Source organism: Hylobates moloch, unplaced genomic scaffold, assembly GCF_009828535.3.
Source record: "Hylobates moloch isolate HMO894 unplaced genomic scaffold, HMol_V3 SCAFFOLD_5, whole genome shotgun sequence".
NCBI lineage: Eukaryota > Metazoa > Chordata > Mammalia > Primates > Hylobatidae > Hylobates > Hylobates moloch.
This window is the reverse complement of record NW_026652280.1, coordinates 66,709,159-66,736,819: the sequence shown is the minus strand read 5'-3', so window position 1 is coordinate 66,736,819 and position 27,661 is coordinate 66,709,159. Positions and strand designations below refer to the sequence as shown.

Sequence of the window (27,661 nt, the reverse complement as noted above, 5' to 3'; positions counted from 1 at the left end):
GAGGTTCCTGCCCTGCCAGCTCAGTAGCGGGTGGGGCTTCTGTCTGTTCCCAGTTCCCGCCGGCCCCATGAAGCAAGCAGCCCCAATCATGGCCATCTCTGTCTTCCTTTCTCATGGGATAGCCTCAGATACTTGAAAGCAAGAAGAGCAAGTGAACCTTCCGCTGAATATGAGAAAAGAAGAAAGAAGGCTTTCCCAGAATGTACGGTTTGTAGGCCCAAAGGAAACGGACCTTAAGATTAGTGGCGATGCCCTTCCTTCTCTTCTGCCCTCCACACTGACACAACCTGACCAGTAGTTTTAAAAATCCAATTTCAGACACCAGGGTCTACTTTAGGGTGGAGGGTGGGAGGAGGGTGAGGGTCAAAAAACTGCCTATCAGGTACTATGCTCGCCACCTGGGTGACAAAACCACTTGGACACCAAACCCAAGCAACACAAAATCTACCCATGTAACAAACCTGCATATGTACCCTCTGACCTAAAATAAAAGCCGGAAAGAAAAAAATAAAAATTAAAAGTCCAATTTCAAGTCGAGGCCAGGAGACCTCAACGTTGCTATGGAGGAAGGGGCTCTCTACTGCCCTACCTGTTCCTGCCACATCCTACAGCACCTGTTGCTTACATCTTTTTTTTGGCTGAGTTAGATAATATCACAAAGGAAAAATTATTAATTAATTTCTTCTAGAGTATCCCTAGACATGTTATACTGTTTCATCAATATAAAAGAAATTTTTATTTTTAAATAAAGGTAATCCAAAATCATACTAAGTTAAAACATACGGTATACACCTAAAGGTTTTCAGTAGCTTCAGTCTGATTGTTCAGTATGATATTATATAAATATAGATATAGATATTTAACTGACTAAAACAATAATGGATGTGATTTTAACTACTCCAAATTTTTTAGAGCAAATGGTTCCCATAGCAACTAAAGACAGTCCTCCTTTATGCATTTCTAGTATTTTCTGGGATGCTAAGTGATGTTAAATTTATGCTTTAATATATATGGCATAAAATACCCAAGTTAAGTTTGTGAAGGGAACCATAATTTTACTTCTTTTCATATCATTTTGTGGCTTTTATACATAATAACAAAATTGTTCTGAAATACAGTTGTGATTTTTTTCCTTATAATCAGCAAATGAAACGAAAAGCCACCTAGAAAGGTTGACCAAAAGCGTATATCCATAACATGAAAGCCAAGGCAACATCGCATACATACAAAAACAACTTTAATTGTACATTCTGATCAATGCTATCATTTAAATTACATGATACTTATGAATTCATGAGGAACTATCTATGTCTTTTTCTGCAGTACCAAAGATGCATTATGGTTACGATACAACATAGATGGCCTGGGTTCAAATCCGAGCTCTTGTGATTAGCAATGCACCACTGGAAAAGTCATTAAAACTTTCTAAGCCTCAGCCGCTTCTTCTACAAATGGACATATAATAAAATTCTTGTAGGGATCAATGAAAAAAATGCCTGAACATCACCTACCAGAGTAACTAGCACATAGCAGTGTTGAGTAAATATAGTTGCAATCACTTTATTTCAAACACACCTGCTGAAGTCAGTAATATAAACACTATTCCTATAATTTTTAATTTATTCATTCAAAAGCCAAATTCTATGGTAGATCAGTGAAACTGTTTCCATGAAAATCGTCGTAGGTTATAAAAATCTCAAGGTTTCCCTCCTTTCTCTCAGAAAATGGTCTAAAATTATGTGAGCTCAAAAACAAAATATGAGCAATTTATTAGACTGGAGAAACATACTTTTTTCACAATTGCATAGCTCATATCCAGTTTGGTGGAATTATATGTCAAACTCTCAAAAGAAAAAAAATTATCAATCTCTAGGCCAACAGCTAAAAAACTGTTAACTCTAAGTAGTTTTTTTAAGAAAATTAAACTCCTCAAAGGAAGAGTTCAAATGGAATTACATTCTTGTTTTTTTTTTTTTTTTTTTTTTTGCCCAGGCTGGAGTGCAGTGGCGCGATCTCGGCTCACTGCAAGCTCCACCTCCTGGGTTCACGCCATTCTCCTGCCTCAGCCTCCCGAGTAGCTGGGACTACAGGCGCCCGCCACCAAGCCCGGCTAATTTTTTTATATTTTTAGTAGAGACAGGGTTTCACCGTGTTAGCCAGGATGGTCTGGATCTCCTGATCTCATGATCCGCCCGCCCCGGCCTCCCAAAGTGCTGGGATTACAAGCGTGAGCCACCGCGCCCGGCCAATTACATTCTTTACAAAAGGTGGATGGGATAGGTTTAATTCATCTATTACTATGACACAAGTATTGCCATTGTGCAAACTCAAATGGAATATCCTTATTAAAGGTATATTTCTTATGTTCATGGAGATCATGGAAAAAAATAAAGGTATATGTCTATAACATTTAATGTGGATGCTGTGGCAAGAAAGTTTTTACAGGAAGAATTAGGAAAGAAGTTTTATGACAGAATAAGAAAACCTAGGCAAAGGGTACAAGAAATGAAGATTTAGGAAAGATGATATATTGAACATATGTGCTTCTAAAATTACTCAAACATATGCCTGTTTTTATTAATCAGTTTTTGTAACTCTGCATGATATTTGCCATATAGCCTGAAGCAGCAGAGGCACTACTACATTCTATGAATTGCTCCTCTCATCAAAGACCATCCTCTGAACAGGAACTTTAGGCCTAAAGCAATCATCCCAGAGAGAAACGATTTCCTCTGTGCTTGTTTTCCTGCTCTAACTACAAATCTACTTTTGATGCTCACCTGAAGGAGCTACACGATTTGTTTGGGTAGCCAGTAAGCTCCATGCATTAGTAGGTATTCACTGAGCATTTTGCTATGTGACAAGCACTAGTTTAGGTGCCCGGTTGTACCAGCATTTTTAACAGTATAGCAGTCCCCCCTGTTCCATGGGAGATACATTTCAAGACCCCTAGTGGATGCCTGAAACCATGGATAGCTTCTGTCATGTCTTGCACACACAAACTTAATGCCTCCTTGTACATCTTAACTAAGCACTTACCATGCACTGTAGCTGTAAACTTTTGCAGTCTGAGGTACAACAGCAAAACTAGAACGAATTTATTTTTCCTTCTTCACAATTTCAAGTATAGAAGATTCTTTCTTACTGTAGATCTTAGCAAGCAGTGCATACAATTTTTTTCTTTCCTGATTAGGTTGAGCACTTTCACCTTTTCACTTGAAGGAAGCACTTTATGCCTTCTCTTTGGCATATCCAATTGTCGTCATCACTACTCCTGTGCTTTGGGGCAATGGTTAAGTAAAGTAAGGGTGACTTGAACATAAGCACCGTGATCCTGAGACAGCCTATCTGATAACCAAGACACCTCCTTAGTAACTACTGGGTGGGTAGTGGGATTTGTTGGACAAAGGGGTGATTCATGTCCTCAGTGGGACAGTGCGGGACAGAGTAACTTTTCATCGAGCTGCTCAGAATGGTGCACAATTTAAAACTTATGAATTGTTTATCTCTGGAATTTTCCATTTGATATTTTCAGACCACATTTTTATCAACCACAGGTAACAGAAACCATGGAACGTGAAAATCTTGGATACGAGGGGACTACTGTACTTTACAGTAACATCGTCTGATTTCCTTTTCTATTTGTATAAACTAATGCATATTATGGAATCATTTTAAAAGGCTATTCTGGTGCATTACTTATAATAAATGCCCAGCTCTGCTTGCAAAACAGTAAAACTCTCAATGAAATTGTGCTATGATGGATTTTAAAGTTCTAAATTTAACACAGGTAAATTGCAGTAAATCTGAGACTATCGGGTTAAAAGGCTAATATTATTTGAGATGCAAGATCACTCAGTGAAGAAAAATGTCCAAGAGAAAAAATTCACGCATTTGTAAATAAATAACAATACTTATACATAAGTATAAACATGTATATATATATATACAGACATAAACATATTAGACATATAAAACTGACTTTCACTAATAAAATGGAGTTGCCTATAATAAACATAAAAACCGGATATACAATTGCACTAAAGTTTCCTACATTTTCTGGGCTTCCTTTTTCTCCTCAATAAAATTAGGAATTTAATTTGAAGATTGCTCCAAATTCAGAGGTTACATAATTGTGTAATTTTAAAAAGTTAAGATTTAAAAATGGTATGGACCTCTAACATCTGTGAAGAGAAAGGGGTTATTTTCCAGGTTTCCATTGCCAACTGCTATTCACTCAACATGGACACCTCAACCCCTAGCCTGATCAAAGATCTGTTCATCCTTTGTTGAAAAGACGTCGCTTCTCCCCCCGTCTTCTGCTCTTTGTCCTGGAGGCAGAACCTTTGTATTTCCCACCCACTCTGAATGTGATGTGGTTGCTAACAAGAGTAAGGAATGCAGGAACCTCTACAACAATTATAAGAAATGAATTAAAGAGCAGAAGTTACAAAAACACCAAAATGGGACCTCAGGCAGGGGAAGAGGAAGGCAGTGGCCCCCATGCCACAGGTCTTGTAACTGCACATGCATGAGTCATCTATAAGTACATAAACACTAGCTAACTTTGGTTATCACCTTCATTTACTGAAAAGTATTATAAATAGAAAGTCCTGAGAGAAACAAGCAAATGTAGGCAAATAATATTTGGGATACTGAAGAAAGAACAATAAAGGTTTTAATACAACCATACATAGCTTAAAGGTCATAGACTACATAAAAAATATACAACATCAGAAGTTGCCCATCAGCAAACAAAAATTATTTATTTTTATTTATTTATTTATTTTTGAGACGGAGTGCAGTGGCACAATCTCGGCTCACTGCAACTTCCGTCTCCCAGGTTCAAGTGATTCTCCTGCCTCAGCCTCCTGAGTAGCTGAAACTACAGGCATGTGCCACCACACCCAGCTAATTTTTGTATTTTTAGTAGAGACAGGGTTTCACAATGTTGGCCAGGATGGTCTCGATCTGATCTCGTGATCCACCTGCCTCACCCTCTCAAAGTGCTGGGATTACAGGCGTGAGCCACTGCACCCAGCCAAGAAAGTACTTTCAAAAGTATAAAAGTGTACAGAAAGTATAAAAAGAAAATCTCAAATTCCATTTTCTCTTTTCAGTGTTATATATATACACACACATACACCCAGTATATGTATACAGACTCTGAGATATTTTCAAAATGTGGGCTCGAAAAGTGATCAGAAAGTTGATAGCAAAAATTACAGTAATATTTTGGGTGCTTGAATGATTTCCATAAATACATTTAATTTTAGTATCTCACACTGTTGCAGTCCATGTTTATATGAATAGATTGCCATATCCAATAACATATCACAAGTATCTTCAAGAACTGCATTGCATATAGGTTTTTCAATACAAGAAAAGAGTTCTACAGATGTTGTCTTCCTACTGTCTGGAAAATTTTTTAAAGTATTTTGTAGCTGTAACAATGGATGCACTCACACACTGGGTCTTATTCTACTGCTCAGCGTTCCAGAAAAAAACAATCCCACTTGGCAACATAACCTGTGTGGTCCACAGATGAGACGAAGAAAATATAAACAGATGGGACACATCTGTTAATCATAAACATTTCTTCATTAGTGTCATCATCAGATTTATGTTATGTTATTGTGAAAGACTCTGACAAAGATTATATTTAATCTATATTTTAAAAAATCAAAACCTTGGCCATTTTTCACAGGTATGGATCAATATGACATGTACCACATATAAACATTATTTTCTGTGGTCAGGATGGCACCTTGATATTAACGATGTAATACTGGTCACACCCAAATTCTTCTATCAAAGTGTAAGTGCATAATGCCTATTCACCTACCTTCCAAATTCAAGAAGATGGTATAGTAGAGTGGAATTACTTAGAGGTGAAATAAAAGTAAATAAACAGGGTTGTATTATTGCCAGCTATGCCATTTTTCTTTGTGACCCAGGACAATTCTAAACTTCCAGCTCCTCTTCTATAAAACAGATAAACCACCATGGGATACAACCATGAAACTTTGTGCAGAATACCTATTGTGGGCCTCAAAAGACTGCAACACAAGTAGTAAAAATTATTGTAAATAGGTCGGGCATAGTGGCTCACATCTGTAATCCTAGCACTTTGGGAGGCCAAGACAGGTGGATTGCTTGAGCCCATGAGTTTGAGACCAGCCTAGGCAACATGTTGAAAACCTGTTTCTACAAAAAATACAAAAAATTAGCCAGGCGTGGTGGTGCACACCTGTAGTCCCAGCTACCCAGGAGGCTGAGGTGGGAGGATCATCTAAGCCCAGGTGGTAGAGGCTGCAGTGAGCCGAGATCATGCCACTGCACTCCCACCTAGGTGACAGAGTGAGACCCTGTCTCAAAAAATATTGTAAATGATTATATTCAAAAACACCAATGTATCCCCAAACAAAGATGTATTATTAATTTCTAAATATTGACTCACTCTTGAGAGAGATTTGAATCACAGAAAAAACTAAAAATAAGTTTTTTCTTCAATTTTCTGCCTGGATCTCAGGATTATTTTGAGGACCCAAATGAGTTTACATGCAGACAGGCGTTAGTGTATTACAACTCTAGATTAGAAAGACCTGGTCCGTGACGAAAGGTTTACATGTCTTCACAACCTCTAAAGAATGGCCTGAGAAAATGTTCAAGGGGGAATGAGGGGTCCTGGGCAAGAGGGCAGGAAGAGCTGTGCAAAACCAGCATCTGCTGAAAACCTTCATCACTACTGGAAACTGCTTTGTACACATATAGATTAATAGAAACCACCCTTGCAGGTGAAGGACACAGGTCTTATTTCATAAACTATTAATAAAATAAACATTTCCCCACAAAATGTCTACCCAACCAGGGAAAATAAATTATTTAACAGTAAAATTATTCTAACATCACAAAGATTCACTAACCAAATAGTGTCCTGATTCCAGGATAAAGTAAGTTTCAGTAAAAAGCTCAAAGTCACAACAGTTCTATCTGTGTCGTCTCCTTCTTGACAGTGCAGTGTAGAAAGCTGCAGGGCAATAAATGGTCACTGAAGACAAGAGGGGTCAGAAAAGACTCAGCAAGAGAAAAAGAAAGGCATTAAGGGACCGATTGTGAAAACAACTACCAACACCATCATTCAAATCTAATGAGAAAAAATTCAAAGATCAGTACATGGAAAATTAAACGTTGGGGTCAAACTGAGGCAACTGAATACAGGTACCAGTTATACGTTATGTCTGCCTTCTTTCTTTCCTGATTAGGAATGTGTGTTGTATTTTTTGCTTCACACTAGTAATTTTCAACCCTGGGTGCACACTCGAATCACTTGGAGAGTCTTTAATAAAACATTGCATGCTGGGCCCCACCCTAGACCAACTAAATGAGAATCTGGAAATAGACAAGACATTTGTGGAAAAAAAACAAACCAAAACAAACCAAAACCCTTCCAAGTTGTTCTATAGTAGAGTCAGGGCTGAGAACTTTGCATTTAGACCCTTTGTTTTTCAAACTTTGTAAGTAGCTTTCTCCATACCACATGACAAATTATCTTTAAAACAAAGTTCCTGGATGTGTAGGAAGTAGTGAAAGATTCCCAACCCAAATAAGTGCTCAAGTTTAAGCAGGGGCATACCAAGTCCAGGACATTTGCAAAAATAAAGAGAGCAAATCATGTCCTCAACAAACCTTAAATTCTTGGGAATATCTAAGATGTTGAGGCGAGAGCTTAGACTTAATATCGTATTTATATTGTGTTCTCTAGACTTAATATAGTATTTATATTGTATTCTCTCAAGTAATATCATAAATATTAGGAGCAAAACATATTTTTCCACAAATAATTAAGATTTCTAGAGATAAATCAAAGGAACAAATAGTTTCATTTTTATAAGGTACTTAATACTCTGTGGAAAATGTCAATAGAAGATGTTTGTCTCATCATTAATTACCACAGATGGCCAATCTTGATTGTGTTTAATACCAAATAGCCATTATCTGAGAAAACAATTCTGTATTCTAACATCAAGAGTTTAAAACAACTGGGATGTAGGTTAAAAAGAGAAAAAAATTTTGAATACTGAGGACAGTTTCCACAAGCTGCAAAAAGCTCTTAAGTTAGCAGTTACAAAACTTTTACAGACAAAGAAGAAAGTAAAGATGAACTTGGAATATACAATATAATCCTCTGCATACACTTCCTGGCCAGCAAAGTCTCTAAAAGGGACAGTAGGATATGAAAAAATAGAGTGACACTGGACAGAGGGGTGGAACATCCTGGCAGAGAAAACAACAAGAAGCCTCTCCAGAATGCATTTCCCATCTGACAATTCATTGCGGATTAATCTTGGGACAGTATACTCAAATGTCTCCCATTTTCCCCAGAAAGAGAAGAATAAAAATACTATTGGGCTGGGTGCAGTGGCTCACACCTGTAATCCCAGCACTTTAGGAGGCCAAGTCAGGAGGATCACTTGAGGCTAGGAGTTTGAGACCAGACTGGGCAACAAAGGAAAATCCATCCCTATAAAAATGACAAAATAATTACTCAAGCATGGTGGCATGTGCCTGTAGTACCAGCTACTTGGGAGGCTGAGGCAGGAGGATCACTTAATCCCAGGAGGTTGAGTGACATGGTACCACTCTACTGCATCCTGGGCAACAGAGAGAAACCCTGTCTCTAAGACAAATACAAAACAAAACAAATGACTACTGATTTATATTGCAGTGATTAAAAGGAATAAAGGATTTAGAAATTACAGAGTGTCACATGAAGTCTCCCATCACAATCATAATTACACTGCGAGGCATGACAGGAGATGGAGAGATGGCATGTGCAGAGACAAGGCCAGCATGCATGATGAAGCGGAAGCCAGTGTGGAGCACAACCGCGTACACAGAAGGGTTAAAACCCGAAGGACAGTTCAACTCAGTAGCAAACTAAAAATAAATAGATAATACTTTAAAAAAAAAAAAAAAGAAATCCACACAAAACAAAACAAGGAAGGATAAGGACAAAAAATCAACACTACTCAAGATGAAAAATGAGCAGCCTCCAGATTAATGCTTAAAAGGAAGAAACAAGAATGCAATTGGAGAATACCAAGGCAGGGGAAACCCCAAACCTAGAGCTTAAAGAAGTGGGTGGCACTCTGGTTAGAAGGGACAGGCAATTTAATCCCACTCATTCTGTCAGGATTCCTGAGAGCATGGATGTATCCACGCAACCCTCTGCTATGCAAAACACATACGGTGGAATTTGAATAATTACAAAACAAGTCACACAATTGATCACTACACCAAAAACATATAATTTAAAAGCTCAAAAGTAAAATAAGTATTATTAACTTCTAAGTTTAAGCTTACAGCTTGGAAATTCAAATGACAAAAAGGCCTATGAAGTGTTGTATGGTGTGTATGTGTGTAAGAGAGACAGAAAGAGACTCTTCAGATTTTTCTCAAGAGGAAGACTTAGGAGAAGAGTGCTATATTTTGTAATTCAATAAACTGCCGTATAAGCAATTTGACAGTCAGATCTTCCAAGCAAGATGACTAAGCATAAGCAAAGGAAAAAAAAAAAAGAAACTCACAAAAGGTGTGTAAACAAAAATAATTAGCTTTTATATATTACTAAGTAATCTGGTTACTTATTAACAAAGAAGGAAACTCTTACACTAGGACCTGAGTCTGTTTCTCTGGGTTCCTCCTCCAGGGTGAATGTATTCTTCCCTCTGGACTCTCATCAACTGGTGAAAATGAGTTACTGTACCTGTAACCAGAGCCTGTCTCCTGCCACGGTCCTGCCGATGGCACTGCACTGGAAGGTAGCAAACTGGCCGGCATTAACTTCCACATTCTGAATCCGCAGGAAGTGAGGAGTCCTGGCTACATAAAGAAAAAGAATGAAAGATATTAAAAGTGGAGATTTGTAACTAATATATATGTCTTCTTCAATCTATCCGCCATTTTTGGCCTTTCAATTTTGTTCGCCTTGGGAAAAAAATAATGCTTTTGCTTCTATGAGCTTTAAAGATTTAACTATAATTTTAAAAAAATCATAAGAGGTTTTGGTATGTTGTGTAAAAGAATAACAAAAAGCCAAGCATTCTGGAAGAGAACGAAACAGAAAGCAGATATTTTATTGTTCCTGCTGTGCAAATTATCATAGCTCAGCAGTCTTCTTGTAATAACATCTGTATTAATAAAGATTATACTGAAACCTAATTGATGTTTTGAACAAAAACATATTAGACATTTATACCGGCAACATGAAAAGAACAGTAAGAAGTTAAATGATGTTGTCAAGGAAGCTTTTCAAGCCAAGTACACAGCTGTACATAATATTATTTTAATACAACTAACTGGTATGCAGCATTACTTATATAATATTTTTCAGCTACCAAAAATACTACTCCTTTAGACACACTCTGTGAAATGATGCTGAGATTGCCATAGCATGGCAATGTTTGCTGATTCTTATTTCCAATTCAAGAACTAAGAAGGATTCCAAATGGTGAACACCATTGTCTCATAATGTACATTGTCCATATGGGACAGCTGTTTAAATAAAGGATTATTCTATTTGGTATGAGAAGCACAGACCAATTTCTGCATCACACTGAAAACAGGTGTCCAGGAACTAGGATGGAAATCAGGACTTAGATTTTATGAAAATTCTACTTTTAGGAAAACATTCCCTTATTATAACAATGATAGAGTGAAAGAGTAACAAAGCGGGAAGGGTGGGCACAGAAGAGTGCTTTCCACAGAAGAGGCAGGAAGCAAAGAGGATGATCATACCTTCTGGGAGAGACAGATAAATCTGGATAATAACTAGAATACATCTGTTATGCCTTGCCAGCTTTTCCCCACTGCAAATGTGTCTTAAGCCACGTCTAGGCAGCTTCAAAAAAGGGTGCCCCACTACTGGGTAGCAAAAGATTACAAACTAGTGCTCATATTAGCCTGGGCAGAATGTAATTAGGAATGGAAGTTGAGTTACTACTTCAGAACAAAGAACAAAGAAAAACTTAATTTAATGTCAAAAACACACAGGAAAGCCCCATTATTAATTTGGAGGCCACTAATAATTCAGACAAAGTATTCATGATGCATGCAAAATGTTCTAAATAACTTCCAACAAAGCAATATAACCATGGACCATTGTTTCTTAATACTAATAGATTAACATACAACTCTATGATCTCTGCTTTTCACTGACTTAATCAAATTACCCCTTGCTCAAGAATAACATAATTCTGTGTTTTTAAAAGATCTCTGTAAAATTTCCCTAAATGAATTTCTCTTTTAGTCTTTGTTCCTGAAAAAGTCAAAGACCCATTGTTTTTAGAAAATGGAACAAGGTAACCTTTATTGGGTCTTATGTGCCAGAAACTTTTCCATTGAGTACTCACAAATGTTCTGTGAGGGAGATATTTTCTCCATTTCCAAGATGGGGAACACTTATGGGTACTTAGCTAGTAAGTGTAAGAAAAAGAACAAACTCCAGTATATCCAGTTCCAAACACCAGGCTCAGTTTACGAAGCCACAGTGCCTCTCCCCAGATTTCCCACCATCTGTGCCTTTCCTTATCTCTTCATCCCACTTGCAGTGGCTCCCCTGGGTCTGCCTGCTGGAATTTTCAAGGCATTTCTCAAATGCTGTTCCTTCCATGAAGCTTCTGTAGATTCGCTCACCTTGTGGTTAGGCCTTCTAATATCACAACAGCCACAGCACTTGATGCAACAGAACTTGATGTTATCGCCTCACACACAGCAGATACTCATTATCATCATTAAATTCATATTACTTAAAATTATTAAAACTACCCACCTATCCTTAAAGACTGTTCATTTTAGATTTCAATTTCTGTAGAATTCTACTCTCTCACTCTCATCTGATATTAACGAAATTTTACCATACGAAAAACTTTATAATCATTATAATTTTAGGTTTACCTACACCACAAGTCCCCAACATGAATAGAGTTCACTAAGAATTTTAAGATTTAACTCAATTAATAGGAATATATTAGAAGCCAAAAGCTGTTTTCTTGTCAAGGAAATTTAAACAAATTTCTTTTAATAAATCCATTTTAGTACATGTGTCATTAACTGGAAACATTAAAAACAATTCCCCCGTGAAATAATTCTAAGCATACTCCCAAAGCTGTGCAAGCTGAAGCTGATGACTTGATAAAACTTCAAAAGATTAATCACCACCACTGTGTGGGCCACTCAGAAAGCCCACTGGAATACCTGCCTCTTCCACATTCTGCTCCAGGGAGTAACCATGGCTGTGACACTACTATCATCACTGAAGACGCTTCAAATCCAACACCCAGAAATCACAACTGGCTGCCTTCTGGACTCAGAATCTGAGTTTATAGTTTGCTCCAACCATTATTCTTTGATTTCTTTTTGTTTCCTTGTTCTAATCTAAATTTGCTCTCTTTTATAGATCTCTTACCTTGCAATTTATAACACAAATATCTCTGCACAGCAATCAACCCACTTTCTTTTTTTGAAGGAACTTCTACATAGGGAAAATACGGGGACCCATTCAGATCCCCAGAGTTGGTATAAAGATTATTTTAAAGTGAAAACATTTGAGCAAAAGAAGATGCAGAAAGAAATCTTATCTGAACTTCAAGTAGTTGACTAAAACAGACCTTTCCCAGAAAAAATAGTTGCCATTAACTCCCCTGTAAGGGAGTTACCTAATTCAGCTCCCAGGTAGACAAACTGCCTGTTGCCATTACCATCAAAAAGCCTGATAGAACTTTCTACATTTTCCCACTGAAGCCCTAAAACCACTCCCCGTCTTTTGTTAAATGTGGAATATAAACCTTTATCTCTGGTTATTTAGTGAGTTTTCCATTGCTGGGAACTCTGGCCTGCAAATGTGAAAATAAACTTTGTCTTTTCTTCAATTAATCTGTCTCTTGTCAGTTAATTTGCAGGTCCCCAACCACTGTACCCAAATCAGAAAAGGAAAAGTTTTCCTTCCAATGATATCTAAGGACAATGCCTTGAAGCCTCATTCCACATGCTGACCAACCCCCGCCTTCCATCTCCCTGTGGAGTGTTAAAGGCTGAAGTTATCTGGCACACTCAGAACAACAGGTTCTCTCCCTGGTGCTGGTCTCTCCAGTGGATTTCCCAGACACCTAATCCTGCTCTCCTCCAGCTACAGGTTACTACAGCAAGCTAGGTCTCTAACACAAGGTGTCTGGGTATGTAGCCATTTCTCAGGATAACTTGGGTTAAAGGGGTATTGCACTCGGGGCCACTATTCTAAATTTTACCCCTCTCAGTTAAGCTGGTCAGTTCCGAGCCTGTGCTGAAGGGTTGTTAAATATTTTCAGTATGACTCCTGGTGTATCGCAGCAGAATTATGCTACTAAAAGGCAGTGCTGTTGGCACCTGAAAGCAGAGGCTAGAGACGCTGCTAAAATGTGCCGGATAGCCCCCACGACAAAAAATTAGCGGGTGCCAAAATCTCAATAGCACCAAGGTTGAGAAACCCTAATACATATCATACATAAACAAGTTTACTGAAACATCCCCCATTATTGAACACTGAGGTTTGTTTCCATTACATATAATGCCAAGATAAAAGTTTTCATAATTAAAACCTTTATTTTTTCCATAAGTTAAACTATTAGAAATTACTAATTAAAAAATACATGCATTTTTGCCAGTTCTGAAATGGTGGCATAGAAGCAAGTTGGCTTCACTCACTCCCACAAAAAATAAATAAACATACAGCACAGAGATTATCACCAGCAATACCCAAGAACTCAAATATGAGGATGAGACTATTCCAGGGGCCAGAGACATGAAAAATTTCTGAGCAGAGGGAAGAAAACCAGACTTCAATAGCTGTGAAACCCCAACCCCCAATCTGCCCAGCAGAAAGTATCCGGAAAATTTCCTCTGACTCATAATTTCTACATTGGAAAAAATGAGGTCAAAGTGAGTAAACAATTTTCCCACTACTTTGGATTGCGTGGCAGGAAATCTGTCCCTTCCCCAACCCAATGGAAGCATCGAAAGTGCCTGAAGGGAGAAATATCCCTAAGGACAGAGACAAAGGTAGGGGGCAGCAGGACTGCCACCCCAGCATTAGAAACTTTATCTGTAACTTGGCCAAAGGGATGCCAAATCAGAGTGGCTGTTAAGCAGCACCTCACTGTAGGAGAATTGTTCATCCTTTCTGCACAAACCCTTAGCCAGCCTTCCCACACTACTGGTATATCCCTTTTGGGACCTCCCAAATTCAGGGAAAGTAGCACTCTCATTGTTTACCATAACTGAGGCAAACTTTGGCTTAAGGTGTCATCTAGTGCCAAAAATTAGGCAGTAACCTAGCAGAGGAAAAAAGGGAAATCAACAGGTAAATTACAAAGAAGCTCTAAGCAAAAATGTCCAATAAAAACCAAAACAAGCCAGACTGGGAAGACTGGAATAAATAACCAACCCTTTAATGCAAAGACATAGACATACATCCACAAGAAACAAAAACAAATGAGGAACCACAGCCTCTACAAATGGACAAAGCAAGAAACCAGTGACTGATTTGAACAAGATGGTGATATGTGAACTTTATAACTAAAAACTCAAAATAGCCATTTTAAGGAAATTCACTGATCTCTAAGAAGCCACAGAAAAGCAATTCAGAAACTTATCAGAGAAACAAACAAACAAACAAAACAGAAATCTTGAAACTAAGAAATACATTTGCTGAATTAAAAAATTCATTAGAGGCCGGGTGCGGTGATGCACGCCTGTAATCACAGCACTTTGAGAGGCTGAGGAGGGCAGATCACGAGGCCAGGAGATAGAGACCATCCTGGCTAACACAGTGAAACCCTGTCTCTACTAAAAATACAAAAAATTAGACGGGCGTGGTGGCAGGCGCCTGTAGTCCCAGCTACTCAGGAGGCTGAGGCAGGAGAACGGCATGTACCCGGGAGGCGAAGCTTGCAGTGAGCCAAGATCGCGCCACTGCACTCCAGCCTGGGCGACAGAGCAAGACTCTGTCTCAAAAAAAAAAAAAAAAAAAAAATTCATTAGAGGCTCATAACAACAGAATGGGTCAAGCAGAGGAAACAATCAGCGAATCTAAAGACAGCTATTTGAAAATTTACAGTCAGAGAGGCAAAAAGAAAAAAAATGAAAAGGAACAAAGATTGTCTACAAAATACTGAAAAATACCTCAAAATATCAAATTTAAGAATTATTGGTGCTCAAGAGGTAGTTGAGCAACAGCAAGGGGCAAAAAGCTTATTAAAAAAAAAAATTACAGAAAACTTTCCAAAACATGAAAGAGATAAATATCCAGGGACAGAAAGTTCAGAGAACACCAAAGAGATTCAACTCAAATAAGGCTACCCCAAAAGATATAATGATTAGACTCTCAAAGGTTAAAGACAAAGGGATTATCCTAAAAGTGGCAAGAGAAAAGAAGCAAATAACATATAAAGGAATCAGGGTTCATATGGCAACAGAACTCAATGAAAACAGGAGTGCATAAGAAGATATTTTCAAAGTGTGGAAAATTTTTTTAAATTGCCATCCAAGAATACTGCAGCCACTAAAGCTATCCATAGAAAAATAAAGGTCAGATAAAGTCTTTCCCAGACAAACAAAAGTTGAGAAAATTCATCACTATTAGATCTATCTTACAAGAAAGGCTAAAGGGAATTCTTCAATCTGAAAGGAAATAACATTAATATGCAACAAGAAAACATGTAAAAGTATATAAAACCCACTGATAATATTAATATACAGACAAATCCAGAATATTCTAACACTGTAGCTGTGGTGTGCAATCTACTCGTAACTATTATGAAGCCCAAAAGACAAATCTATCAAAAACAGTAATAGGTATGGCAACCTGTTAAGAGATAGGCAATATAAAAATATGCAAATTGAGAAAACATAAATTCAAAATGTGAGGGGGATGGAGTTAAAGCATAAAAGCATTTTTTTCATTTTTCTGTCCTTTTATTTGTCATCAAAGATAAGTTGTCATCTCTTTAAAATAACTTATATCTGTAAGATATATTTTATAAGCCTAATTGTAACAACAATGCAAAAACCTATAATAGATTCATTACATATAAAAAACAACAAATTAAAACATGTGACCAGAGAAAATCATTTAACTACAAAGTAGTAAGAAAGGAAGAAAGACAAGAACTACAAAACAACCAGAAATTAAGCAACAAAATGGCAGTAGTAAGTCTTTACTTAATAATGACATTGAATGTAAATGGAGCAAATTATCCAATCAAAAGGCATAGAGAGGCTGAACATATAAAAAACCAAGACATAATCAAATTCTTCCTACAAGAAATCCACCTCAACTATAAAGGCACACACATAGGTAAGACAAAGTGAAGTGGGTGGAAAAAGATATTCCATCTAACTGGAAAACAAAAAAGAGGAGGAGTATCTATGTTTATTTCAGATAAAATAGAGTACAAATCAAAGACTATAAAACAAAAATGGTAATTATATAATGACAAAGGGATTGGTTAAGAGGATAAAACAATTATACATATTATACACCCAACACCAGAGCTCCCAAGTATATAAAGCAAACATAGATCTAAAGAGAGAGATAAACTGTAATACAGTCATAGTAGGGAACATCAACAGACCAATCATTCAGACAGAAAGTCAACAAAGAAACATTAGAGTTAAACTACACGCTACGCCAAATAGTCCTAACTGACGTCTACAGAACATTTCACTCACATGCTATGGAATACACTTTCTTTTCACTAGTACATACAAAATTATCCAGAACGGAACATATCTTAGGCCAGAAAACAGGTCTCAACAAATTAAAAAAAGTAGAAATAATATGAAGTATCTTTTCTGACCTCAGTGGAATAAAACTAGAAATCAGTAACAAAAGGAACCTCAGAAAATACACAAACACATGGAAATTTAAAAACATGCTAGTGAACAACCAATCGAAGAAATTAAGAAGAAAATCCCATAGGTTTAGGTATGTTGTATTTCTGTTATCATTTGTTTCAATAATTTTTAAAATGACAATACTACTCAAAAATTACAAATTCAATGGAATCTCTATCAAAATACCAATGCCATTCTTAACAGAAATAGAAAAATAATGCTAAAATTTATATGGAACCAGAAAATATTCCAAATAGCCAAAGCAAGCCTGAGCAAAAAGAAAAAAGCTGGAGGCATCATACTACCTGATTTCAAAATGTAGTATAAAGCTTTAGCAACCAAAACAGCATGGTACCAGCATAAAAACAGACACATAGATCAATGCAACAGAACAGAGAATCCAGTAATAAATGTATGCATTTGTAGCCAACTTGTCTTTGACAACGGTGCCAAGAGTATACAACGGAGAAAGGACAGTCTCTTCAATAACTGCTGCTGGGAAACCAGGAGAACCATATGCAGAAAAAGGAAACTAGCCTCCTCTGTTTCAACATCTACAGAAGTCAAATCAAAATAGACCCAAAGATTTAAATCTAGGACCTGAAGCTATGAAACTACTAAAAGAAAACACTGGTGAAACACTCCAGAACATTGGTCTGGGCAAAGAATTTTTGTGTAAGACCTCAAGAGCAACCAAAACAGAAACAGACAAATGGGACTGCATTAAGTTAAAAAGCTTCTACACAGCAAAGGAAACAATCAACAAAGTGAAGGGAGCCCACGGAATGGGAGAAAATATTTGCAAACTATCCATTTGACAGAGGACTAATCATCAGAATATACAAGAAGCTCAAATAACTCAAGCAAAAATACAAATAGTCCAATTTAAAACTGGACATTCAAGTAGCTGTCTTCAGATTCACTGATTCTTTCCTCTGCTTGACCCATTCTGTTGTTAAGTATGAGCCTCTAATGAATTTTCTCATAAGACATGAAAATTGCCAACAGGTACAGGAAAAAAATGTTCAACCTCACTAATCATCAGAGAAATGCAAGTCAAAACAAAAATGAACTATCACATTACTCCATTTACGATGGCTTTTATCAAAATGACAGGGAGTAACAGATACTGGTGAGCAGGTGGAGAAAGGGGAACCCTTTTACAGTGTTGGTGGGAATATAAATTAGTATAGCCCCTATGAAAAACTGCATTGAGGTTTCTCAAAAAACTAAAAATAGAACTACCATAAGATCCAGCAATTCCACTACTTGGTATATATCCAAAAGAAAGGAAATCAATATATCAAAGAGATATCTGCACACCTATGTTTATTGCAGCACTATTCATAATTGCCAAAATATGGAGTCATCCTAAGTGTCCATCAATAAATAATAAAGAAAATGTGATACACATACACACACACACACACACACACACACACACACACAATATCTCCTATTACATTATGGAATATTATTCAGCCACAAAAAAGCATGAAATCCTGTCATTTGCAGCAACATGGATGGTACTGGAAGGCCTTATGTTAAGTGAAATAAACCAAGCACAGAAAAACAAATAGAACATATTCTCACTCTTATGTTGGAGCTAAAATAATGGATCTCATGAAGATACAGAGTAGATTAAGGGTTACCAAAGGCTGGGATGGATAGGGGGCGTGGGGGTGCAGAACGAAGAGAAGTTGATTAATGAGTACAAATATACACTTATTAGAAATAAAACTTAGTGCTTGAAGATCAACAGGGTGACCACAGTTTGCAAAATCTACTGTATATTTCAAAATATCTAGAAGATAATAACAATTCAAATTTTTCTAGCATAAAGACAATAGTTAAGGTGATGGATATCCCAATTACACCGCTTCCATTTTTACAAATTGTATACATGTATTAAATTATCACATGTACTCCCAAATATGCACTTATGTATCAATAAAAAATATATATATATTTTTAGATGGAGTCTCACTCTGTCACCCAGGCTGGAGTGCAGTGGCGTGATCTGGGCTCACTGCAACCTCTGCCTCCCGGGTTCGCGCCATTCTCCTGCCTCAGCCTCCTGAGTAGCTGGGACTACAGGCGCCTGCCACCACGCCTGGCTAATTGTTTTTTGTATTTTTAGTACAGATGGAGTTTCACCGTGTTAGCCAGGATGGTCGCGATCTCCTGACCTCGTGATCTGCCTGCCTTGGCCTCCCAAAGTGCTGGGATTACGGGTGTGAGCCACCATGCCTAGCCAAAGATAATTTTTAAAACACACATTTTAAAAGACATTTGACATAAATTGTCAAACTGCTTTCCATAAAAGCTTATAACAATTCACATTTTTACCATCAGAGTACGAAAGAGCTTTTTCACCACCTTTTCAAAAGTACCTTGTCATTCGCTGCAGCATGGATGTGCCTAGAGTATATACATGCTGTTAAGTGATAAAAGCCAGGCACAGAAGGACAAATACCACATTCTCACTCATGTAAGAGAGATAAAAAAGTTGATCTCAGAAGTCAAGAGTGGTTACTAAGGGGTAGGAAAGGTAGAGCGTAGAGGGACAAGGAGATGTTGGCTAATGAAAACAAAATTACAGTTAGATATAAGTATTAATAAAGTTACAGTGTTTTACAGTACTGTAGGGTGACTATAATTAACAATAATTACTTGTATATTTGCAAATACCTATTAATAGAAGAGAGGATATGGAATGTTCCCAGCACAAAAAAATGATAAATGTTTGAGGTGATAAGCTAATTAACCCTGACTTCATCATTATACATTGTATACATGTTTCAAAATATCACTCTGTACCTCATATATATGTGTAATTATGTGTCGATTTATTTTTTGTTTTTATTATTTAAAGTAAAATAACATTTTTTTAAAAAAGACAAGGACTCAGCTCTTTCCCCCTCTGTCTGCCATGTGAGGACACAACAAAAAAGATGGAAGTCTGCAACCCAGAAGAGGGTCCTCGCCATAACCTGACCGTGTTGGCACCCTGATCTCAGACTTCCAGGCTCCAGAACTGTGAGAGGTATATTTCTGCTGTTTATTTTAAAAAATACAGTAAGTACTAACTTCTATAATCTTTCTTGAGAAAGTTATAAAATGCAAACACTCTGCTCTATCAGCAAATGTAATAGTTAAAAAATAATGTGAACATGAGAATTGTCGCTGGTTCTGCTAAAGGTGTGTTCATCTATGGTATGCCCAGTTTTGGAATATCACTTTCTTTTAAAGTTTTGTATCTTAATGGATTTAAGGGGTCCAAGTGCAGTTTTATTCCTTGGATATACTGCATAGCAATGAAGTCTGGATTTTTAGTGTACCCATCACCTGAACTGTGTACATTATTCACCATAGGTAATTTCTCATCAATCACCTCTTTCCCCGTCCCACCTTTCAGGGTCTCCAATATCTATTATTCTTTTATGTCCATATATACACATTGTTTAGCTCCCACTTGTAAGTGAAAATGTGTAGTTTTTGTTTTTCTGTTTCTAAGTTATTCCACTTAACAAAATGACTGTGAGATCAGATTTCTCCAAGAACATGAAAGTCAAACTTTCTGCTAATGGTATAAATTTTTTCAGTAAATATTAAAGGCTTATATAATCTTCCAAACTTTTAAGATGCCTAGATTCCCCTTGTTTAGTGCTATAAATCCTAGCACCATTTTCAGGTGGCAAACAGCTTAAGGCTGATACTATTTTAAGATTTAGATTTCAGCACATTTGTGTTCAAGCATCAATACCCCCTTCAGTCCTTTACTATCTCTGAATATATACAAAAGTTCTTAAACCTAAATCTTCACAAAATTTTTTTATTTGTAAAATAGAGATTTTTTAAAAGTACCTATTTCGCAGTGTTGATATAAAGAATAAACAAGTTGATGAAGCCAAGGCGTTCTCTGTGCTTCATACTTAGCCCACAAAAATGTTCCTTACTATTTAAAATAACTGATCTGTCACTGGAACCTGGAAAAGAGCCCAAGAAAAAGAGCTCTACAGCCAGAAAAGTGTAGATCCCATGCTGAGCTGTATGCTCTGACTCTTGCCATACTACTTTAATTAACATCAGGTGTATACCACCTTCAGACTAGAAATTTCAATCTATCTCATATTCAAAAAGAAACATTCTCTCTCTCTCTCTCCAAATTTATAGGCCCATTTGTCTCCTGGATACCCTTTCAAAATGCTATGCCAGCTTTCTTCTAAAACCTGTAGGAGATTTAAAAACTAAATATCTTCCATGAATAATAAACAGGTTCTTAGTACAGCCCTCCTATCCTCTCATCGCTTCCATATTCTGTTGCTTCTTACTAAGAAAAAATAGAGGTTTTCGGGTATTAATTGATCTCAAATAAGCCTTTGATCCCAAAGCCAAGAATTATCATTGACCAAGATACAAATCGTTTTGTAGATGTTTCATTATTATTGATTCTTCAGTCTGCATAAAAATACTAGCAACAAAATGAGAGAAGAGTAATTTGTGAGATCAAAGTGCAAATTGAAGTGGAACAAGAGGACTATGTCCTAACCCCCTTTTGCTTTAACTTACATTTTAATGTAATGGCATAGGTGGAAATGTATGGGATGCATGCCCAACCACCAGAATAAAGAGTTAATATTTCTCTCTATTTGTGTAACATATCATCACAAACAAGGAAGCGAATTGCTGCCAAAAAGAACAGCCTGGTACTGCTTACTCTAACACTGAGAATCAATATATTTTGCAAACATTTTTGGAATTTAATGATGGACATACAACTAAACTTCCCCATCTAGGATATCAATCATTTTAGCTATTTAGAGGTTTACCATTAGCAGCTAACTAATTCTAGCAAGTCTATCACAATGTAGTGCCTAATAATAATAATAACAATAGCTAACATTAATTAAATTCTTAGAATGTGGTAAGCATTGTGATAAATTCTATATGTACATTAACTAATGTAATCCCTATATTTACTCAGTGAGAAAAACATTATTATCTTTTTATACAAATGAGATTATAGGTCCAAAAACGCCAAGTAATTCCTGTGATAGAAGCAGAAAATTTTTCTCTTAACATGTTTCAGGTCAAAGTCAGTTTTGTTTTCCTTAAAAGGTAAGAACAGGCTTTAATGGAATAATTTTTCAAGTGGAAAAACAGATTCAACATTCTTATCAGAGAAAACTAAGGTAGCCACTACATGTAAATAACTTTTAGAAGTCGACTATATCTTAAGAAGAATGATATTCCTTTGGAGAAAAGTCCAAATTGTGTTCCCACATGTTTAAAATGAAAGGTCAATTCTGAGTCCCACATATCTCTCAACCAAAGCACATGAATCCGTCTTTATTCAGCAGAACATAATTCCTAAAACAATTCTAATTTGTGCTTTGTCACTGTTATTCTTATTTCAATCACACTATTTAATAAATCTTCATTAAAAAATCTAAATTTGGGAGTGGTAAGCAATGTGTGACTACACAAATAAGGAAAATACTATTTTAAAAAATAAGAATAATTTTGAATTTAGGAGGCCATATTATAAACTTTAATATTTAAAGAAATTGCTGGCTGGGCGCGGTGGCTCACGCTTGTAATCCCAGCACTTTGGGAGGCCGAGGCGGGTGGATCACGAGGTCAGGAGATCGAGACCACGGTGAAACCCCATCTCTACTAAAAATACAAAAAATTAGCTGGGCGTGGTGGCAGGCGCCTATAGTCCCAGCTACTCGGAGAGGCTGAGGCAGGAGAATGGCGTGAACCCAGGAGGCAGAGCTTGCAGTTAGCCGAGATTGCGCCACTGCACTCCAGCCTGGGCGACAGAGCGAGACTCTGTCTCAAAAAAAAAAAAAAAAAAAAAAAAAAAAAAAGAAATTGCTGACTTATTTTCTATTGCCCAAGTAATAATACAGGACAGTCTTGGATTTTGTATTCAATTTATCCAATATACAGCACATGGGTTTAGAAGGGCTTTATCTCTTTTTTACTGTATTATTTTGTTTTTAAATTGGCATCAAAATAATGGGGCATGATTCTGTATAATTTTAAGATTTCAGAATTCAAGGCATCATATATCCCAGTAACTTCGTATAATGTTTCATTGCTACATGCCAACATATAAAAAAGATTATACACCATGCCTAAGTGAGATGTGTTCCAGGACTGCTAGGTTGTTTTAACATCCCAAAATTAATCAATATAATATGCCAGAATATAAGATGGAAACCACATAATAATCTGATAGAGAAAAAGGATTTGCTAAAACCCAACAGCATTTCTTGATAAAAACATCCAACAAACTACAAAGAAAAAGGAACTTTCTTCCTAAAAACAAGCATTTACAAAACACCACAGCCAACATCATGCTAAAAGACTGAAAGCTTTCCTCCTAAGATGAGGAACAAGACAAGCACTTCTGTTCTTTTCGCTTCTATTCAATATTGTACTGGAGGTTTTAGCCATGGCAAACTCCAAGAAAAATAATAAAATTCACCTAGGTTGGAAAAATAGGAATCTGGATAACCTACTTGAAGATGACACAATTTTGTATACAGAAAATCCTATGGATCCACCAAAAAACCAATTAGAGCTAATAAGCAAGTTCATCAAGATCTTGGGATACAAGATCAATACACAAAATCAACTGCATTTCTACAAGCTAGAAATGAACAATCCAAAAATAAAATTAAGAAAACAATTCTATTTAAAAGAACTTCAAAATAAAATACTTAGGAATAAATTCAACAAATGAAGAATAGAACTTGTACTCTGAAAACTACAAACACTATTAAAGGAAGTTTTAAAAGACTTCAATAAAAGGAAAGACAACCCACATTCCCAGATCACAAAGCCTGATAATGTTAAGATAGCAATAACCCCTCACCCAAACCGGTCTACAGATTCAACACAATCCCTATCAATATCCCAGCTGAATTTTTTTGGCTGAAATTGATAAGCTGATTCTCAAATTCATTTGAAAGTACAAGGGATTGGCTGGGCGCAGTGGCTCACGCCTGTAATCCCAGCACTTTTGGAGGTGGAGGCGGGCGGATCATGAGGTCAGGAGATCGAGACCATCCTGGCTAGCACAGTGAAACCATGTCTCTACTAAAAACACACACACAAAAAAAATTAGCCAGGCGTGGTGGTGGGAGCCTGTAGTCCCAGCTACTTGAGAGGCTGAGGCAGGAGAATGGCATGAACCCGGTAGGCGGAGCTTGCAGTGAGCCGACATAGCGCCATTGCACTCCAGCCTGGGCGACAGAGCAAGATTCTGTCTCAAAAAAAACAAACAAAAAAAGAAAGTACAAAGGATTCAGAATAGCCAAAACAATAATGAGAAAAGAACAAACTTGGAAGACCCACTGATCCAAATTTCAAAATTTACTAAAAAGTTACAGTAATCAAAATAGTATCATACTTGTAGCAGAATAGTTATGTAGATCAACTGAATAGAACTGAGGGTCCAGAAATAAGTCTTTATATTTCTTAATTAATTTTCAACAAGGGTACCAAGGCAATTTAATGGGGAAAGAACAGTGTGTCAACAAATGGTGCTGGAATAACTGCATATCCATATGCAAAAGAATGAAGTTTCACCACTTTCTTACAGCATACACAAATACTAACTCAAATAGCTCATAGATCTGTAAGTAAGAATTGAAACTATAGGCCGGGCATGGTGGCTCATGCCTGTAATCCCAGCACTTTGGGAGGCTGAGGCAGGCAGAACACCTGAGGTCAAGAGTTCGAGACCAGCCTGGCCGAACTGGTGAAACCCTGTCTCTACTAAAAATACAAAATTAGCCGGACTTGGTGGCAGACACCTGTAATCCCAGCTACTCAGGAGGCTGAGGCAGGAGAATCACTTAAACATGGGTGGCGGAGGTTGCAGTGAGCCGAGATCACACCACTGCACTCCAGCCTGAGTGAGAGAGACTCCATCTCAAAAAAAAAAAAGAAAATTGAAACCATAAAACACTTTGGAAAAAACATAGAAAAGCTCTGTGATCTTAGAAGAATTATTACATACAACTCCAAATAGTTGTATCTAAGTGATGAAAGAAAAAACAGAAAGTTGGACTTTATCAAAATTTAAACCTTTGTGCTGTTAAGGATGCCATCAAGAAAATGAAAAAACTCATAGATTGGGGCGAAATGTTTTTGAATCATATGTCTGATAAGGAATTTGTATGTAGATATATAAAACCTCTTACAACTGAATAATAAAAAGATAAATAACTCAATTAAAAATGGGGAAAGGATCTGAATAGACATTTCTCCCAAACATACATATAAATGGCCAATAAGCACATGGAAAGATGCTCAACATCATTAGCCATTAGGTAATCCAAACTACAAACAGGTGCCACCTGAAACCCATAAGGATGGCTATGATTTTTTTAAAGACATAAATATTCGCAAGAATATGAAGAAACTGAAATCATACACTGCTGTTTGAAATGGAAAATGGTGCAGCCAATTAAAAAAAATTTTCACAGTTCTTCAAAATGCTAAAAACAGAGTTACAATGTGACCCAGCAATTCTACTCCTAAGTATATGTCTGAGAGCATGATACCCAAGAGAACTGATAACAAATGTTCACAGCAGCATTATTCCCAATAGCCCAAAGGTGAAACAACCTGAATGTCCATCAACTGATGCATGCTTACATAAAATGTGGTATATCCATGCAATAAAATACTATTTGGTTTTAAGAAGGAGTGAAATATTGATATACACTACAACATGGATGAACTTTGAAACACGCTAAGTGAAAGAAGCCAGACGCAAAGGGCCACATATAGTGCGACTGCATTTAAATGAATATGGAGAACAAGCAAATCTACAGGTACAACAAGTAAATTAATGGTTGCCCAGGGCTAGGAGCGGTGGCCAGAGTAAGTCGGGAGAATAGGGTCTAGAGGCAAGGAACCTAAGGTCGAATCATGCTGACTTCCTAGAACTAAATCGAAAGGAAAATCCCAACCTTCCACACCCAAGTGACAAAAGGACCAGAGACTACTTCCTTTGCACACTGCCTCCCCCCACTTTTTCTGGGTGGCAGATGAAAAATTGAAAGTACCTCTGATTGGTCCCCTCCTGCAACCAGTCAGGCTGGTCTTGGGCCAAGTTTTCATTTTATAAGAGTAGAACTTTGTAACTTCACTTCAATATCTGATTGGTCGCTTTCTGCAACCAATCAGATGTTTGCAGAGGGTGTAACTTTGTATCTTCACTTCAGCCTCTAATTGGTCCCCTCCCACAACCAATCAGACTGACCATCAGCCACTACTTCACTTACACAGGGTGTACACCAAGTAACCAATGGGAAACCTCTAACGGGTATTTTAAACCCCAGAAAATTCAGTCATGGGGATCTTGAGCCACTTGCTCGGGCTGCTCCCACCCTGTGGAGTGTATTTTTCATTTTCAATAAATCTCTGCTTTTGTTGCTTCATTCTTTCCTTGCTTTGTTTGTGCGTTTGGCCAATTCTTTGTTCAAGACATCAAGAACCTGGACACCCTCCACGAGTAACAAGAGAAAATGAAGAATGACTACTAATGGGTAGTGGGTCTTTTGGGGGATGTTGAAGATATTTTAAATTTGACTATGGTCGTGGGTACATAACTCTATGAATAAACTAAAAACTACTGAATTGTACACTTTAAACATGGATTAAATTATGTGTGATATGTCAATAAATCTATTAAAATTACATATGGCTTTTAAGACATAAAAATAATTATCAGTACCACAAGGTAATAAGAGAAATACCCATATATGCACAGCTCATAATGTATTTAAGAACAGGAGACAACATTAGGAAGCTATTATAATAAAATGCTTCTTTTCTTACCAGGATTATTGAACCAAATTCCAAATATATTTTTAGTGTGCATACCAAATGCAAAAATTATATGTTTATTAGAAGTGGTCATACGCTAGAGAGCTGCTGATTCTGCACAGTCATCTCCACATTTCAGGCTGATCTTGCATCTTATTGTCACTACATTAAAATCAATTTTATGAGCAACTGTAGACTTGTATCAGAATATCTAATATTAAAAAATGTTGTAATGCCTACTCATAAACCTACATGAATCCAAATAAGAGCCTTTACAGTGAGGCAAATGAGATTCAGCAATTTTGCAGCCATTTGGAAAGCATAGTTTTAGATATACAATATTAATACTCCTTTAGGATTTAAATTTAATGAACATCAAAATTTCAAAATAATTCATTATTATGAATCCTGATAAGAAAGCTCATAAAATATTACCTGTAAAGCTTTCATTTTAAGAATGAACTATTGCCTTCTTTAAAATCTTTATTTGCATGTTTTCCCTATTAACTTAGAGATTCAGGAAAAAATAAGCTAAGGAAGAGCTATCATCAAAACCATTTAAGTCTTCCAGTTCACAACGCTGTTGTACCATACATCACCTTGATACAGAGCCTGTTTTGCAATTCTGTGCCCTCACAGCAGCTCCCAAAGCCAATCAGGTATTAGCACAGGTATTCTCCAAAGGAGAGAACATAAACACCATTTCTATGGCTATAATAAGCTATCTCCTACGGGAGGAACAAAATTGCATGAGACATGTTTTAGGAAGGCACTGATATGCATGAAGTCTTTAGGTCCTTGCTGCACACAATGACTAAAATCCAGTAAAATGGAAGGCACTACACTTAAGGAGCTATTATGTTGGCTAGTGGCC

The 27,661-nt window shown here is 36.9% G+C and overlaps 1 protein-coding gene across 6 annotated transcripts in view; it reads right to left on the bottom strand.

Annotated features, from left to right (window-relative positions):
• PTPRM (protein tyrosine phosphatase receptor type M) overlaps window positions 1-27,661 on the bottom strand; it is an 840,314-nt gene that overhangs the window by 468,735 nt on the left and 343,918 nt on the right. For all 6 annotated transcript variants that reach the window (XM_058438632.1, XM_058438634.1, XM_058438633.1 and 3 more), the window contains one exon: window positions 9,770-9,885. In XM_058438632.1, coding sequence (XP_058294615.1) covers window positions 9,770-9,885 — 116 coding nt within the window. The remainder of the gene's footprint in view (window positions 1-9,769; window positions 9,886-27,661) is intronic.